The following is a 17,995-nucleotide window of genomic DNA, read 5'->3' as shown; positions in this document are numbered from 1 at the left end:
ACATACAGAGATGACAATTAGATCACTAATTTATTCACTATATATGTGTAACTAAATACACAAACAATAACTAGATCCCAAGATCATCTTCAAGAATTTCTAATCTTGGGGCGCCTGGGTGGCTCAGTGGGTTAAGCCGCTGCCTTCGGCTCAGGTCATGATCTCAGAGTCCTGGGATTGAGCCCCGCATGGGGCTCTCTGCTCAGCAGGGGGCCTGCTTCCTCCTCTCTCTCTGCCTGCCTCTCTGCCTGCTTGTGATCTCTGTCAAATAAATAAATAAAATCTTTAAAAAAAAAAAAAGAATTTCTAATCTTTTCTTTTGAAATAATTACATGCATTGCAAAAAGCACGGAAAGGCCCTATGTGCACTTTACCTGGTTTTGGCAATGGGTCTTATAACTACAATGCACCCTCAAACCTAGGAGGTGGCTATGGTATCCACCCGTTATCAAGGACTTATCCCCTCTCTCATTTTCTATCATTTATCTACCTCTATATCACACAGGTAGTCGAAGTCACAAAAAGCACACACTGTCTGGCTCTATTTACACGGGCTGTCCAGGACAGGTAAGTCTACAGAGACAGGAAAAGGATCAGTGGTTGCCTAGGGCTAGCGTGAGAAATGTGGAGAATAAAAAATCTGATACAACACCCCAAAGCCATATAATCAATTAAAACATGGGCAGAAGACAGGAATAGATATTTTTCCAAAGAAGACATTCAGATGGCCAACAGACACATGAAAAGATGCTCAACATCACATCATCAGGGAAACACAAATCAAAACAACGAGCTATCATCTCACCCCTGTCAGAATAACTAAAATCAACAACACAGGAGAAAACAGGTGTTGGCGAGGATGTGGAGAAAGGGGAGCCTCCTACAATGTTGGTGGGAATGCAAGCTGGTGCAGACACTCTGGAGAACAGCATGGAGGTCCCTCAAAGTTAAAAATAGAGCTACCCAGCAATTGCACTACTGGGTATTTATCCAACGTATACAAAAATAGTAATTCAAAGGGATACATGCACCCCGATGTTTATAGCGGCATTATCAACAACAGCCCAGCTATGGAGAGTCCAAGTGTCCATCGACTGAATGGAGAAAGGTGTACATAAACTATGGAATATTACTCAGCCATAAAAAGGACAAAACCTTGCCATTTGCAATGATGTGGGTGGGGCTACAGAGTATTATGCTAAGTGAAATAAATCAGAGAAAGCCAAATGCTGTATGATCTCACTCATGTGGAACTTAAGAAATAAAACAAATGAACATGGCGGGGATGAAGAGAGGAAAACCAAGAAACAGACTTTTTTTTTTTTTTTTTAATTTATCTGACAGAGATCACGAGTAGGCAGAGAGGCAGGCAGAGAGAGAGGGAGAAGCAGGCTCCCTGCTGAGCAGAGAGCCCGATGCGGGGCTCGATCCCAGGACCCTGAGATCATGACCTGAGCCGAAAGCAGAGGCTTTAACTCACTGAGCCACCCAGGCGCCCCTAGACTCTTAACTATAGAGAACAAACTGACGATACCAGAGGGGAGGGGGTGGGGGCATGGGTTAAACAGGTGACAGGGATTCAAGAGGGCACTGGTGGTGATGAGCACCTGATACTAGTATTACATTGTATGTTACCTAACTGGAATTTAAATAAAACCTTGGACGGAGGAAGTACATAATGTAAATGTTTAAATGTAAAATATTTACTCAGGGAAACATTTTCAAATAAAATTATACAAATAAAACTTGACACCTAATCCCTTTCTCCTCAATCTATCTTCCCATCCCCCTACCAAATCGAACAGTCAACAAAAAACTTTTTCTTCTAACTTTCACAGGGCACTATACTAGGAGTTCACAAATCTATTTTTTTCCTAAAAATAACATTGGCTTCAAGCTATAAGCATAGGAGAACCTTGCAAGAGACCGATTCTGTGGAGAGCAAGAGAAGCCAGATGAAACGTGCATTCACACGTGCTCACACTCTCACATGTGCGTATACACACTTGAAGACACTGGAAATCTGCCAAGGAATGAAAGCCAGAGAGGCTAAAATACCAGGGAGAGGACACTACAATGGTGAGGTGACATTCTGAGGCTGTCTTCCCAGGGGTGTGTAGAAAAGGTTGAGAAAGTAGCTAGGAAGCAAAGAAGCCCCAGAATTAATGGGAATCTCACAAGACCAGGAAGAAAAGCACTGGGAGTTGGGGTCTGCTGAGCAACAGGACCCCAGGGTCCAAGATCCCTGGGGCAAAGAAGTGAACCTACTCTTACAGTGTTACGCTTGAGGTATCTGCCAAATTCTTAAGCTACTCAGGACAAGGAACTAGCCTCTAACAAGAAAAAAAGCTTCTGGAAGGCTCCTTGTACCTAGAAAGCATAACCCGGACCCTGAGGTTGACTGAAGGGGGACGTAGTCATCACTGCATGTCTTCAGCTACATTTGGAGGGCTGTGCCTGAAAATGGGTGAGACCAGACTAGACAGAGCTTTTCCCTGCAACTTGCGCTAGTGCTAACTCAGAACCTCACTAGATTAAGGTGATCTGTTCTCATTCTGCTGTAGAGGACAGGGTGAACCCTCTATGCAGGAGGGGAACGTCATTCAGAGCAGTGAGATGCTGGTACACATTTACAACCAGTTTTGAGATTGCCAACTCTGAGATACAAATATTCCCACCACAGCCAAATTAAAGCTACCAAAACGCAACTAAAAGCGGAGTTGGGAAGAAATACACATCATCATATGAAGGTGATATTAATTACTATGTAAATGCAAATAAACCCACAGTGAGATGCCACTGCACATCCACCAGGATGGCTATAATCAAGAAGACAACAAATAACAAGTGTTCAAGGGGTCTGGCTGGCTTAGTCAGCAGAGCAAGCGACTCTTGATCTTGGAATCTTGATATTGAGCCCCATGTTGGGCACAGAGATTACTTTAAAAGAAAAAAAAAAAAAGCTTTGCTAGTGCCCACTGGTGATGGTTAAAAGTTGAATAAAGATTAAAAAGTGTTGGAAGGCATATAGAGGATTTGGAACTTTTTCACATTGTTGGTGAGGATGTAAAACAGTCCCATTATTGTGGAGAATAATACGGCAATTCCTCAAAAACTTAAACCCAGCAGTTCCACTTCTAGGTATATAAACCCCCCAAATTGAAAACGGGCATTCAAATAAAAATTTGTACACAGGGGCGCCTGGGTGGCTCAGTGGGTTAAAGCCTCTGCCTTTGGCTCGGGTCATGATCTCAGGGTTCTGCGATCGAGCCCCGCATTGGGCTCTCTGCTCATCAGGGAGCCTGCTTCCTCCTCTCTCTCTGCCTGCCTCTGCCTACTTGTGATCTCTGTCAAATAAATAAATAAAATCTTAAAAAAAAAAACACATTTAGAAAAAAAATTTGTACACAAATGTTCACAGGACTATTTACATTATCCAAAGAAACAACCAAAATGTTCATCAATGGATGGAAAGATAAATGAATGGATAAACAGACTGTGGTATATCCATGCACTAGAATATTATTCACCATAAAAAGAAATGATGTCTAGCGCAGGGTAAAATCTTGAAAATATTATGCAAAGTGAAACAAGCCAGACACAAAAGGTCACATATTATACAATTCCATTTACAGGAAATATTCAGGAAAATCATAGGCAGAAAGCACATTAGCGCCAGCGGGGGGACAGTGAAGTGGGGAGGGACTGCTCACAGGCACAGGGTTTCTTCTGGGGCGATGAAAATGTTTAGGAACCAGACGGAGGTTATAGCTACACAACACTGTGAAGGAACTAAATGACTTTTAAAAAGTTAATTTTGGTACTTGAATTTTACTGCAATAAAAATCAAAGAAAGATATGAACTATCAAGACAGGAAGAATGAGGAACCTTAGATACATACTGCTACAGTTAAAGAAGCCAAGATGAAAAGGTCACATCCTACTTAATTCTAAGTACTTGACATTCTGAAGAAGGCAAAACTATGGACAACAAAAAGCTCAGTAACAACCCAGAGGTTTGGGAGAGGGAGAGAATAAGAGGATTTTTAGGGCAGTGATACGACCCCACAAAATAAGGAGAGACTCTTGGGGCGCCTGAGTAGGTTGAGTGAGCGACTCTTGGTTTCGGCTGGGGTTGTGATCTGGGTCCTGGACTGAGCCTGGCATCTGGCTCTGCACTCAGCAGGAGTCTGCTTGTCCCTTTCTCTCCTCCTTCCCACTCACACACACACTCTCTCTCAAAATACTAAATAAATAAATAACAAATCTTAAAATAAAAGAGAGAGACTCCTAATGTAAACTGGGGACTTTAGCTAAATGAATCAACAGTTTCAATAATTCTAACACATATGCCACACCAATCCAGTATGTTAATATAAGAAGTCATTTGTAGGTTGGAATATAAGAATTCTGTATTATTTGTTCTTTTTTTTCTGTAAACAAACACAAACAGAAAATTCATTGCTGGCTGACTTGCACTGAAGGAAATATTAAAGTGAGTTCCTCGGGCAGCAAATGATCCCATACAAAACCTTGGAAATGTAAGTAGTAAACAACCAAGAAAGAACATTTCTATTACTTGTCCCAAATACTCATAGATCAAAAACATTTGAAATCTATGCCACTGTCCAGTTGTTATCCCTAACATACTCAGACTCCTAGCGCTATACGAATTGAAGAGCTATCTGGCTGAGGGGATGGGCCACGAGTTTGTGTCAGTGTGTACCCCTCCAAGCCTGCAGGAGCCGTGGCTGACCCAGATCTCCGGGAATGAGAAGCAGTGGAAAGAACATGGCAGGCAGGGACACGGGACCTCAACCCAGCATCGCCTCCGGTACTTGTGTGACTGTGGATAACTGCTGAAGCCCTAGGGCCTTACCTGCCTCCTCTGAAAAGTGGAAATTATCAAAATGACTAGATAAAACAATGTCTAATGCCCAGTTCCTTCTTCACGACCGTCAAGAGAAGGTGGAGAGCAGAGAAACAATGGCACAACAACTAGACAACTTCCCAGTTCAAATTCTGCCTGGCACTTCCGATTCTGGGACTAAAGGCAAATCACAGAACATTTCAAGAGTTAGCATGGTGTCAGGTTCATCTGTAAAAAGAGGGTCACATGTCTGTGGGGTTTAAATGAGTTCTATGTAGAGAGTAAGTAAGCACACAGTAAGCACTAATTGCATTAACCATTTTCCTTACTTTCCCATCCCAATTTCCTCCAGAAACACAAAGGGTCTGTCGTAGGCCATCAGCTCTTGTTACGCTATCTACATACCCTTCCTCCATTTCCCATTTCAGGCGTGATTTCAGCCGTCCATCGCCTGTGAACTGAACACATACTGATGTGTGTTCCTGGCTGCTATTTGGATAACACTCCTCAGAACTTCCCTAGGCTTCTTCGACTCCCATCCTTACCCTACGCCTCCAAAGTGCGGCTCCTATATACCCTACGTGGTATATGGCATCATCATTTCTGTACCCAGGAGCCCAGGCCAGTAACCTGGAGTTATCTTCTACTTTTCCATCTCCTCTCCTTTCTTCCTTCCTTCCCAGTGTGATTCCAGGAGACTGAGACACTCCTTCCTTCCTTCTGCTCAGACTGGCCACAGTCTTTGTCCCCTTGGTCTGTCTAGATATCACTCCAAAATTTATCTTGTTATACACACCCTTTTAATTTTTATTTGTTTTTTTACTATTTTTAAAAGGTTTTAATTCTAATTAGTTAACACGCAGTGCTATAATTTCAGGAGTACAATACAGTAACTCAACACTTTCCTACATCACCCACTATGTGCCTTTTTAAACGTGAGACATACCACTCTTTTAAATGTTTCAATGCTTCCTTAATGCTTGATCTAACAGATCAAGCGCAAACTCCTACACTTACACAGGGCAAGGCCCTGCTTCATGTGCTTATCTCCTCACCGACAATGCAAAAACGCTGCCACCTGTAAGCCGCCCGTCTTCCAAAGGCTCAGCCCCTCTCTCTCCCATTTGTTTCTATTTCATCTCTTCAACACCACACATTAGGGTCAAAGAGGGAAAGGGCAACAGCCACAAGATGAGACCAATTTTGAAAAAGCCCATTACTTGCTATGCCACTGAGAAGAGCCTGCTAACTTAATAATAACACATGGTTGGGAGATGAACCTTGAGTCCACAGATACAAAGGGGCGGGGTGGGGGGTGGGAGTATCTTTCAGAACTGATGAAATATGGCTGAACCATAATTACCACTGTTCAGCCATCCTGGCTCCCAAGTATTCCAAGACACACGGCAGCTCAGTAATGACTCCCCAAAAGATATTTATGTCCTAATCCCTAGATCTGGTGAATGTTACCTTACATTGCAAAAAAAGGACTTTCAGATAAGACAAATTAGGAATCTTGAGTTAGGGAGATGATCCTGGATACACCAGGTGGGCCATAATGCAATCACAGCATCTCTATGGGAGGGGGCTACAGAGATGAGAAATACAAAAGAGAAAGGAACATGATGATGGAAACAGCTACTGGCTTTGAAGACGGAGAGGGGACCAGGAACTCCAGAATGGAACTCTAGAAGCTGGGAAAGGCCTCTGGAGGGAGCGCAGACCTGATGATCCCCCTTTCAGCCCACAGGAACTGATTTTAGACTTCTGAAAAGTAAATCTGTGTTGTTTTAAACCACCAAGTCTGCAGTATTTTGTTACAGTGATCCCAGGCAGGCAGCAAGCAAAGACCAGCTGTAACCGTTCCCCTCCTGCTCATTCCTTTTAAACTACTTCATGAGCATAGCAACGTTCATGCCTTTATTTCCACCAATGTATGTAAAATCAACACTTTGTATTAGGTACTGGGTAGATTTCAAGATCTTTATGCCTGTGAAAAAGTAACTAGAAATTATATTTGAATTACATTTGGACTTTTGTTTTCAGTAACCCAATACTCAGACATTAACTTAGAAAGTATTAAACAGATCTTATGTATTCACTTGCTAGGCATTTAAGTATTTATAGCATGAATGAAATAAATTAGTGAACCCAAGAGACAGTTCACCTCAAATATGTACAGTAATGGCAACATGGGCATTACATAACAATCTATAAACTGGGTGTAGGAAGTCCTAATAAATCAAGCAACTGGTACATAGTTCACTGTTCCAAAAATACACTAGGTCTACCGAGTAAACTATTTAAATGCATTCTGCTAGCCGATAAAATGGATATTAAAAGTCCTTATTTCATTGATATGATTGGCTGGCGGATAGTGGGTCTCTTCTCGTCTCTGGCTGCTTGAAGCTCGGCCGCCATTGTGAACAACACAGTAACTCTCCGTACCAGGAAGTTCATGACCAACTGACGACTTCCGCACAAACAAATGGTTACTGATGTCCTTCATCCCAGAAAGGCAACAGTACCTAAGACAGAAATTCGGGAAAAAGTAGCCAAAATGTACAAGACCACACCAGATGTCATATTTGTATTTGGGTTCAGAACCCATTTTGGTGGTGGCAAGACAACTGGCTTTGGCATGATTTATGATTCCTTGGATTATGCAAAGAAAAATGAACCCAAACATAGACTTCCAAGACATGGTCTGTATGAGAAGAAAAGACCTCAAGAAAACAGCGAAAAGAACGCAAGAACAGAATGAAGAAAGTCAGGGGGACTGCAAAAGCCAATGTTGGTGCTGGGAAAAAGAAGTGAGCTGGAGACTGGACAAGAAGGAGTAAAGATGCTGCAGTGGCTCTATCTATGGTGATTGTGCGATTTTTCATGAGAGGATTAATAAACTAAGAATGTTAAAAAAAAAAAGTTCTTGTTTCAAACTCCTAGTCCTACACACAAGTCAGGACAAAGCAGATTTGACTAAATGCTTTAACAAACATGTAAGCAGAGTTCAGTAAGAAAACAGAAAATAAAAGTATTGCTCAGATCAATAATTGTACCAATTTGAAGCTGGTATCTCAAAGTGTGAGCACCATAACTGGAAACCGGTACGTAACATGTACTCCAGTACAGTATTTGCCGCATGTAGCAAGTTGGACAAAGTTCTCTTCCCACATCACTGGATTTATCTACAGTTCTACCTTATTTTGGGGGAACCTAAAACGTATCACCCCTTGATGCAAACAGAAGGAAATGCCTCCACAGATAATACAGGTTAAGTTAAACTATTACAACGGACCCAGAAATAGGAGCGCATTTTCAAATGAAAATGAATGAAAAAATTTTACAACATGATATTGTTGGAATGTAACTAACTATGGTTATCTACTGCATCGGGCCAGCTGCTTCAAGCAGGACAGGGAAAATTAACCCCGTCCCCAGGGTAGCATTTAAGGGAGCAGCAGCAGCAAGGATGAAGGTTTATAACATAGGTTCCTTGGCTATCAGTTTAGGGATATACAGAGAAAAGACAGAGAGAAATTATAAGTAGTACTTTTGAGTGTGAACAATAACAAAGCATTAAGGTAGATAAACTCTTGGCAACAAAATAAACCACAGTGAAACAGAAACAAAGAGAAACCCCAGGTCTCATCTGCCCCCTTTTAGTTGAAGTGGGGGAGGAGAGGTAAGGGGGTAACAGAAGTGACTCAGGCAACAGGAAACAGGCAGCAACACCAAGGAAACTGAAAGGGAGCATGAGCCACCCTGATCACTAACTCAAGGGCACCACTGGCTGCACCCTCCCAGGCCCAGCATGTCCTTGGCCTTTCCTCATTCCAGCCTCATAACCACACCATGTTCATTTCATGGCTCATTTTAATGCTTACCTAATGATGAGGAAACTGAGGGTCTAAAGGGTATGACCGACCTGCCCAAGTGCACAGAGTTAGGAAGGGATTGGACTCGAACAGGAACTCACAGCTACCAGGTCCAGAGCCTGCTTCTTGAGTGTGCACCAAAGCAGCAATGCCATCTCGTGTGAGACCGGTAGCAGGAGGGTAGGCGATTCATCTGCTCCTGCCACACACCATGCAGTGACTGAGGGCTGCCAGATGACAGTAACTGGTCACATGGCTAGGAACACAAAGTCAGTGACGATCCAGCCAGTCTTCTCAGCAATCTCTAAGTAAACATTATGACACTGTCTACATGAAGCCACAACTTAAGACTGGAACATTCCTCCTGTTAACAAACTTTAATATCCCAACACAGCAGAGGAAGGAAAGCTACTTAAAAGTTGTGACTCCATGTAGAGGGAATGCTTTCCTTCTCAAGGTTATTTAAGTAAGAGGGGATCTGGGTGAACGGTGCATTTGAACATTAACACCACACAAAAAGAAACACTGCCCTCCAAAGTGAGACTTTTGCCTATAAAATTATCATGCTACTCTCGTGAGTTCAAAAATAGTTCATGTATCCTGGAACAGATCAGATATATAGCTCAAACAAATCATCTTTGTAACTTGGAAAGAGTAGAATATTAAATAAATCTCAAACTCTAGTTTTATCTTTCTCACCACGTAATATATAACAATCTTATTTTTGAAATCTATCAAACATCATTTAAATAAAACACAGCAGCCCCATAAAATAGGTAATATTACATAACTAAAGTCATATTTCTGAATAATGACGTATGTCTACAATATAATGCTTAATGAGGGAGGATACAACACACACACACACACACACGTATATCCACATACATTAAAGATTCAGAAAGTCATCAAAAAATCATGGTCATAACTAGTTAGTAGGATGCAGGTGACTTTTTCCTCATTACTCTTCTCCAAAGCTTGAAATGACTCACAATGAGGCTGCATTCTTCTCACACTAGAATGATTATCTGTTTTTGGGAAACAAAGGAAAACGTAACTGCGTGTCCCTTAAAAATAGGTTAAGAGGAACTTCACTAAGTGCGTAAACAAAAGAACTTCAAACTCAACTTCAATGACAATTTTGTAAATAGTAAGAAGGAAAGCATGGTGTGAACTGTCAGGTTACTGGTGTGGCTGTCACCAATTCCTGTACGTACTCATCAGGAGAGCCCTGCTCCTGACACGGGGGTGCACTCAAGATGAGCTGTTCTTCTGCGATGGTACTTTCATCTGCATATCCTGCTGTAATCTGACAGGTGCTGAACTGGGCGTCCCAGAGATGTTCACCGTGAGTAACCCTGAAACTGCCTTTCACAAAGCAGGCAAGGACAGAAGAGCATAAAACTGGACTTCTACGCATAGCTAGATCAACAAACCCTAGAATAAAGTTTTAATCCTCATCAAAACAAATCCTATTTGTTTTCAAATAGATCGATTTAAAGACTTTTAAATGTTACCTTTGTACTTAAAAGTTGTGACTCCTCATGGGGGGAATGCTTTCCTTCTCAAGGTTATTTATGTAAGAGGGGATCTGGGTGAACGGACAAGGTACAATGTACGAAACGTTCTAAATGGCATATTTTTTTTTAAAGATTTTATTTATTTATTTGACAGATAGAGATCACAAGTAGGCAGAGAGGCAGGCAGAGAGAGAGGAGGGGGGAAGCAGGCTCCCCGCCAAGCAGGGAGCCCAATGCGGGGCTCGATCCCAGGACCCTGAGATGATGACCTGAGCTGAAGGCAGAGGCTTTAACCCACTGAGCCACCCTGGCGCCCCTAAATGGCATATTTTTTAAGAAAATGAACATATACCACTTCAACAGAAAGACCTAAGAAAGATCTGCCTTTCCTTTCTCCATACATAGTTAAGCATCAAGAAAACTAAATTTTAAACCACATTTTCCTGAACAAATGATTTTTAGTATGGTTCATCACAAATAGAAAAATTCATAATAACAATTCCATTCAAGGTTGTAATTTTCCACCAACTACGATTATGGGTGGTTTGCAATGATGAATGATGTCCCCCTCCCCGCCCCGAGATTTTATTTAGAGAGAGAGAGATAGAACACAAGCAGGCAGAGCGGCAGGCAGAGGCAGAGAGAAGCAGGCTTTCCTCTGAGCAAGGAGCCCGATATGGGACTCAATCCCAGGACCCTGGGATCAGGACCTGAGCTGAAGGCAGAGGCTTAACTGACTGAGCCACCCAGGCATCTCTATGAATGATGTTCTTAATGCATTTTTTTCCTGGATGAAGAAAGTGAGTCTTATTAAAAAAAAAAAAAAAAAAAAAGATGACTGCAAATGCATACTATGATTAAACTAGGATTTACACATAGATCTCTTGTGCTCTTACCAGCTGGTAAATTCTTGAGTTTTTAAGGCCTTATCTTATCCACAGTCATCTCTAGTACCTAGCAGGAGACCTGAGACATAGCAATGATAATAAATGTGGGATTAAATAGATGAATCCATAAAAGCTCATTTCTAATCCCTACATGTAAGTTGAGCTACTTCCTTAAAATGTGATCTATTCTAGGAAAAATTAAAAAAATAAATGATTTCCTTAAAAAAATAGGACTTTCATAACAGGTAAAAAAATAAATGAAGAAAAGCCAGCGATAAAGAGAAAGATCACAAGAAAACTCAAATAAAAGATGTCTAATGGAAAAATGACTCCGTACAAAAGAAACCACTGATATTGTTTATGTAATAACTGTGCTCCACCCAACTCCAAAAGAACATAAGGTGACTCAGTACTTCACCACAATAAGGTTATTAAGAGTGAAGGAGAATGGTCTATTTGAGGGAAGGTGGGCGGGTACTTCAGCTCCCTCCGCAGTACAAAGAGTAACAATCCCGCAAGAATCTTGGCATGTTTTCTGACGGCTGAAGGAAGGAGAGAACTCTACTCCCTTGCACAGGCGCTTCCACTTTCTGATTTCAGAAGCTTAATTCCGAATACATCACTATCTCCCCTTCCTCCCTTGCCAAAACTCTGAGTCATTTTTTAAAAAATGATTTTATTTATTTATTTGATAGAAATCACAAGTAGGCAGAGGCAGGGAGAGAAAACGGGAGGCAGGCTCCCAGATGAGCAGAGAGCCCGATGCTGGACTCAATCCCAGAACCTTGAGATCATAACCTGAGTCGAAGGCAGAGGCTTAACCCCTGAGTCACCCAGGCGCCCCAATACTGTGAGTCTTAAGAGTAGTATTTATATTTCTGCTCAGCACAAGGTCCTTATGTACTGGGAGAGCTGCCCGAGAACCCGGGCCCAAGCTGCACGGAGCACACCTAATCCTCACTCCTGAGCCTCAGTTCATCCCATTCCACACAGCTCCCTCCTGCGGGGACAGTCCAGGTGGGCTCTGATGTTCCCACCAAGGACTCTGCCTGATTTCCCGCTCCCACATGTTTATCGTACTGTCCCCATAGAGCATAATGCCATGTCCTTCTATTCTTCAATGTCTATAAATGGTCTATACGCATCCCCTCGCCACTAACCACCTCCCATCCTCTGTTCTGACCACCATGGCACTGGGGCCATCACATCTTGCCTTGTATCTACCTGAAAGACCGCACACACATGAAGGCATGATGACCTCTTCTACTTCTGCATATAGTAGATCCTCAGATCTTTAAATGGAGAAAGAAAATCCATCTGAGACAGAATTATGTCATGGAAACCAAAACAGATGACTTAACAAAACCTAATAAAATGCAAAGACCATTAACAATCTGAAACTAATGATATACTGTATGTTAATTGAATTTAAATAAGATTAAAAAACCATAAAAACCACAATACATTCAAAAATCATGCTACGATAAATGAGTCTAATATAAAACCAATCTATACCCTAAATTTCTTAACATACATAATTATGTGTTAATACTTTGAATCAAAAAAGTTTCTAATAACTCACAGAAAAACACACATGTAAGCTATTTGTATCTTTGAGGCATAATTTCTATCTCATTTATTAGAATTTGTTTGTTTAGCCATGATGGTGTCAATGTTTATAGTAACATTAAGATCAAGGTAAAAATATTTACCTTGCCAGTTTTCATTCATAAGCCCACACTTTTCATTAAATATTCTCTGAAATGTAAATGCCTTAGAATTTAAGTTGAAACAATAATTTTTAAAAGTTGTAGAAGTTTTACACTATCTTGTACCCTTGATACTAATATAACACTATATATCAACTATACTGGAATTAAAATAAAAAGCTTAATAAAATTAAAAAAACAGAATTGTAAGAGTTTTAGCTGGAATTCCATAAGCAAGGACATATGGTTTTCTATATATTGTAACTAACCTTTTCATTTCTTTTTAAAAGAAATTCAATATATATGCTTTCAAATAGCACCATTGAGATATAATGCACATACAAATTTGCTCATTTAAAATGTACAATTCAATGGTTTTCAGCATATTCACAATATCTGTGATATTATTTTAAGTTAAACGTTGTGAACTGTTAGCAGCAGAGATTATGAAAACCTACAGAAAAGATTCATTAGGTCCAACAAAAACGCAGCATTACTAGTCGGTTTTTCAGAATCGGTTCTTCGCAGGATCGAAAGCTACACTATACATTATTTTTTAAAGATTTTACTTATTTATTTGACAGACAGAGATCACAAGCAGGCAGAGAGGCAGAGAGAGAGGAGGAAGCAGGCTCCCCGCTGAGCAGAGAGCCCGATGCGGGGCTCGATCCCAGGACCCTGAGATCATGACCTGAGCCGAAGGCAGAGGCTTCACCCGCTGAGCCCCCCAGGCGCCCCTCCACTATACATTTACTGTGACCCTAACTTAACATAATTCTAACTCCTACACTGCAGTTACTTACAGCTCACTCCTTCCTCTGCAGGCTCTGGTCTGAAATGCAAAGTCAAACGAACACTAACCTAAAACAGCAGCGTTACTAGAACCCGAGGAAGTAAGCTGACGAACGCATACATCCTAACTCTAACCCACCTAAGCTAAGAAAAGCAGCCATCACTGCCCTGGGTCTAGCAACCTGCCCTCGGTTCCGACCGCGGAAGTCTGGGCCCTGCAGCGTCCACAGCTCTGCGGACCGCAGCAGCCGCGGCGCCGGTGTAACCACAGGCAGCGCCCGAAGCCCCTTCGCGGCCCGAGGGGTTCCGTACGCACCTTCTCAAGCCACCGTCTCTCCAGGACCCACGTGCTAGCGCGACGGACACCACGACCCGGCGGTCGGGATCGGCTACGCGAACCCCGTTTCATGGGAGCACAAGCCGGAGACGAACCCTGGGAGTCCAGACAGACACTCGCTCTTCCTCCGCTCGAGACCCCAGCGCGGTCTTGTCTCTTGTGCTCCAGGTTCTCTGCCCACGCGCCTTCGGTTCCCGCCTCCCGCGACGGCACGGGAAGAGAGCTCCCGGGTCAGAGCGCGGACAGCCGGCGGAAGCCGGCGGCCCCCGTCCCGACCACCGACCACGCGAGCGCGGCGCTGACACGACACCAACGGCCAGAGCGCGGGTCTGGGGTCTCACCGACTCGCAGCGCGGAATCCACGTGTCCTGGGGGGCCACACGGGCAGGACCGGCGCAGACCTCGCCGTGCCCGGTTCCGTGCTTCCCGCCGTCCCCGCTCACCTCCGTGACCCTCGTCAAGCACGCCCCTCCTCCCGCCGCCTCCATTCAGGCCGCTGCGACACAGGCGGCTCTTCCACCCGCCGGTGTCTTCCCGGTGCACGCGGACGGAGAGCGAGCGACGACGGCAATGCGGGGTACGGAGAAGCCACAGGGCCGAGCCCCGTAGAACGCACCGGGCGCCGCTTTCCCCACTTGCCGGCCTGAGCTGAAGCCGGCGCGCACGTCTCCCCATCAGCCCCGAGCGGGGCCCGGGGCCTCACGGGGCCGCGTCCTGGACAGCCCCCTCGGGGCAGGCCGCGAGCGCGTCGCGCCGCCGCTCCCACCGCGCTGAGGCCGCCCGCGACGGCGCACAGCACGCGCACACGCACCTCCTGCTCCCGCACGGCCCACCCGAGATCGCAACCCCCGAAGCACCGAGTACGCCAAAGTCCCGCACCGCTGCCGCGGGGGATGACGGCCCTCCCCGCACCGCGCTGCCCCCGCCGTCGTGCGGCCTGCAGACGGCGACACGCGGACCCGCCGGCACACAGGAGCGTGAGGCCCCTGCCCACCCGGACCCCGCGTCCCGCCCTCTGCCCGCCTCCTGTGTCCTCCCCCGCACGCGTCTTGTCACGGGAAGCCGCGACCGCTCTCCCGGCCCTGTGCTCCCGAGAGAGGGACCCCGGAGCCTCCCTGCGGCCGTCTCCCCACGAGTTCGCAGCAAGCTCTGCGGGAACCCCAGTCGTCGCAGAGCACCTGCCGCACGCGGGACGGCGACTCCGTGTCGGAGCTCACCGGAGGATGAGGCGCGCGCGAGGAGGCGGCCCCGACCGCGCTCCCCGCCTCACTGCGACGCTACCCCGCAGACGACTCGGGGATGCGGACCCCCCTGTCAGCGCACCCCCAGCCCGGCCCCCCGCAACGCACCCTGCAGCCCAGGCCTGCCCCCGAGCCCCGGCTTGCGCGAGGACAACCCGCGTTCCGACCCCGCGGAGCAGCGCCACACCCGCCCGGACAGCGCTCCCCGCCCCCCGCCGTCTCCGCGAACGCGCGGGCGCTGCCGGTCTCCGGGACCCGCAGCCAGCGCGGCGGCACCGGGCGGGCCGGGGCGCCGGGAGCCCAGCCCCCGCCGCCCAGCGTTCCAGAGGCGCGAGTCAGCAGCAGCGCTGCCGCCGCCGCCCCGCGCCCTCACCTGTGCGGCTCCGCGCGGGCCCGGGGCGGGGCGGCTGGGGCGCTGGCGCGGGGACCCCGGCCAGGAGGCGCGCGGGGCCGCGAGCGGCGGGGCGGATCCCGGGCCCGCGCGGAGCCGCACTCACCCAGGCCGGCAGGTCGCAGGCGCGCACCCCCAGGCGCACGGCGCGCTCCTCGTCCTCCAGCAGCGCCAGGGCGCGGCACAGGCGGGTGGCCTTGAGGCCGCGGCTGCGCCGGCACCACACGAGCAGCCCGAGCGCCAGCAGCACCCAGCTGAAGCTCAGGCCCAGGTAGCCGAGCGCGTACACCGGCAACAGCAGCGCGAAGCTGCGCGCCAGCTGCGCCAGCAGCCCCGCCACGTCCACGCTCAGCGCCGCGCCCGCGGACTCGGCCTGGGGAGCGCCGGCCTCGGCACCGCGGTTCCCCGCGCCGCTCATGGCGCAGCGTTCCGTCCCCACCCGGACGCGGAGCCTCTGCCCGCGCACCAGCGCCCCTCTGAGGGGACCGCGCCGGCGCTACCGCCCGCACGCGCTTCCGCCCGCGGGCGGCGTGCGACGTCAGCACGCAGGATAGGCGGGGCGGCGGCCGGGCGCTGCCCTGAGCCGCGGTGCCCAGGACGGGTGGGCGGGGATGGCTGGGGTCGCCGCCGGGCGCTCGCCACCTGAGGCGGGAGTAAGCGCGGGGTCGACGTGAACGTCAGCGCGCGGGGTGGGGCGCCACTCCGGCTGCCCAGCGCGGCCCTGGACCGGAGCCACGTATTCACGATGGGTAGGCGGGGCCGCACTGCGACCTCAGCGCGGGGGCGGGCGGGCGCCCACGGAAGTGGGAGTGGGTGGGGCCACTCCGGCGGTCGGGCGCCTGGTCACGTGGGGCAGGCGGGGCGGGGCGCGCCTCTGCGGTGGCACGACGCGGCGGTGAGCCTAGAGCGCGTACCTGACGTCCCCACGCTGCCGCAGGCGCGGAAGGGCCGCCGTCTGAGGCGGGGGCGGGCGGGGCTGACGCGTGAAGTCTCCCGCGCGTGACGTCAGCGCGCGGGGCGTGCTCCGACTGCGGGCTCCGGCTGCGGGCTCCCGCGCGGTCGCTGCCGCTGGCGGGGAGCTAGCTGTGCGTGTTCCAGCGCGCTTGTCCGCTTGCCGGCTTTTTGGAAGTTCCGGTTGGATCCGAGCGCACTGCCGCGTGGGTGTGATGGTGCGGCGCCGTGAGGCTGCTGCGGCGGATCGCGGAGGGAGGACGCTCCGTGTCGGAGGTCTCTCGGCTGCTCGGGGGAGACAGGTCGGTCCGCGTAGTGCGCGGGGAGCGTGAGGACCTGCGGTTTCTGGGGGTCCCCGCCGGTGATTACCTCACGGTCCGGATGCTCAGTCAGGGTCGGCCCCAGGGAAGCGCTGTGGAGCGCTAGCTGCGTTCCGAGGGCCGGCAGCGGAGCGAGTCTCCCTCCTTCCTCCTCCGGTCTTCGTTGCCGGAAACCTTGAGCGTCTTTCCGAAGGGCGGGGGCTGGGAGCACACGCGCGGTTGCGGCCCTTGACCGGCGCTGTCACCTCGTGTCCCCCGAGCTCCCCCCCGGAGTGACGACCTCACGGTGTACCGACCTCACGGTGTACCTCGTGTCCCCCGAGATCCCTCCCCGGAGTGACGACCTCACAGTGTACGTCGTGTCCCCCGAGCTTCCCCCGCCTTGTGGTGGGGCCCTGGAGTTCTGACTTGATGGTGTACCTCCTCTTGCACGAGCTCCTCTCCCCCAGGGCGGGGATCCTGGAGTGACGACTGGATAACTAGGATGGCTGCAGGGATGAAGCCTGGTATCTTCGGGACAAAACCAGGACGCTCCACAGACGGCTTTGCCGCGTGGAGTGAAACGCCGGCAAGGCGAGGAAGACTGCGGGCTGGAGAATCCCAGCATCGTCAGCGGAACAGGTCGAGGACTCAGTGCTCCAGGAGTTCTCCCGGTGGGGGAAGCACTTGCATGTGCTGATCGCATTGCCCACATCTCATTAATAGTTCAGCCGGGCTCTGAGTCCCGTGAGGGCCATGGCCGCACTGGCAGTGATCATCATCATATCTCCAGGCTGGCACGGTGCCTGAATGAGTAGCCGAGACCTCCCTTCTCCTCTTCAGCTCTGTTAGAATTAGGCTTGCCTGTATATGTGTGTGGCCATGGAGATTTCTAAACGTATATCAGAAACATTGCTCTAGGATCCAGAGCACTCAGTTTTGGGCAAGGACACTCAACCTCAAGCAAGGGAAGAGGTTTTCCTTTTCTTGCTCTTTCCCGTATTACATTTAGTTGTAAATACATAAAATGGCCAGTCTCAAACCTTTTCCTCAGCAACAGCTAAATGTGCTAATGCCGAGTCATACTCAAGACTAAGTTACAAATGCAAGACAGTTAATT

The 17,995-nt window shown here is 48.3% G+C and overlaps 1 protein-coding gene and 1 pseudogene across 3 annotated transcripts in view; one reads left to right on the top strand and one right to left on the bottom strand.

Annotated features, from left to right (window-relative positions):
- ESYT2 (extended synaptotagmin 2) overlaps positions 1–16,058 on the bottom strand; it is a 76,913-nt gene extending 60,855 nt beyond the window's left edge. For all 3 annotated transcript variants that reach the window (XM_032840261.1, XM_032840262.1, XM_032840263.1), the window contains exon 1: positions 15,732–16,058. In XM_032840261.1, the coding sequence (XP_032696152.1) occupies positions 15,732–16,043 (312 nt within the window). In that variant the 5' untranslated portion in view covers positions 16,044–16,058. The remainder of the gene's footprint in view (positions 1–15,731) is intronic.
- LOC116856652 lies at positions 5,931–7,693 on the top strand (annotated as a pseudogene).
- Positions 16,059–17,995: the final 1,937 nt, after the last annotated feature.

This window comes from Lontra canadensis, unplaced genomic scaffold, assembly GCF_010015895.1.
Source record: "Lontra canadensis isolate GAN:19392208 unplaced genomic scaffold, GSC_riverotter_1.0 scaffold111, whole genome shotgun sequence".
In the NCBI taxonomy this organism is placed as follows: Eukaryota; Metazoa; Chordata; class Mammalia; order Carnivora; family Mustelidae; genus Lontra; species Lontra canadensis.
Note: the sequence above shows the minus strand (reverse complement) of the source record. Positions and strands in the feature narration are given on the sequence as shown.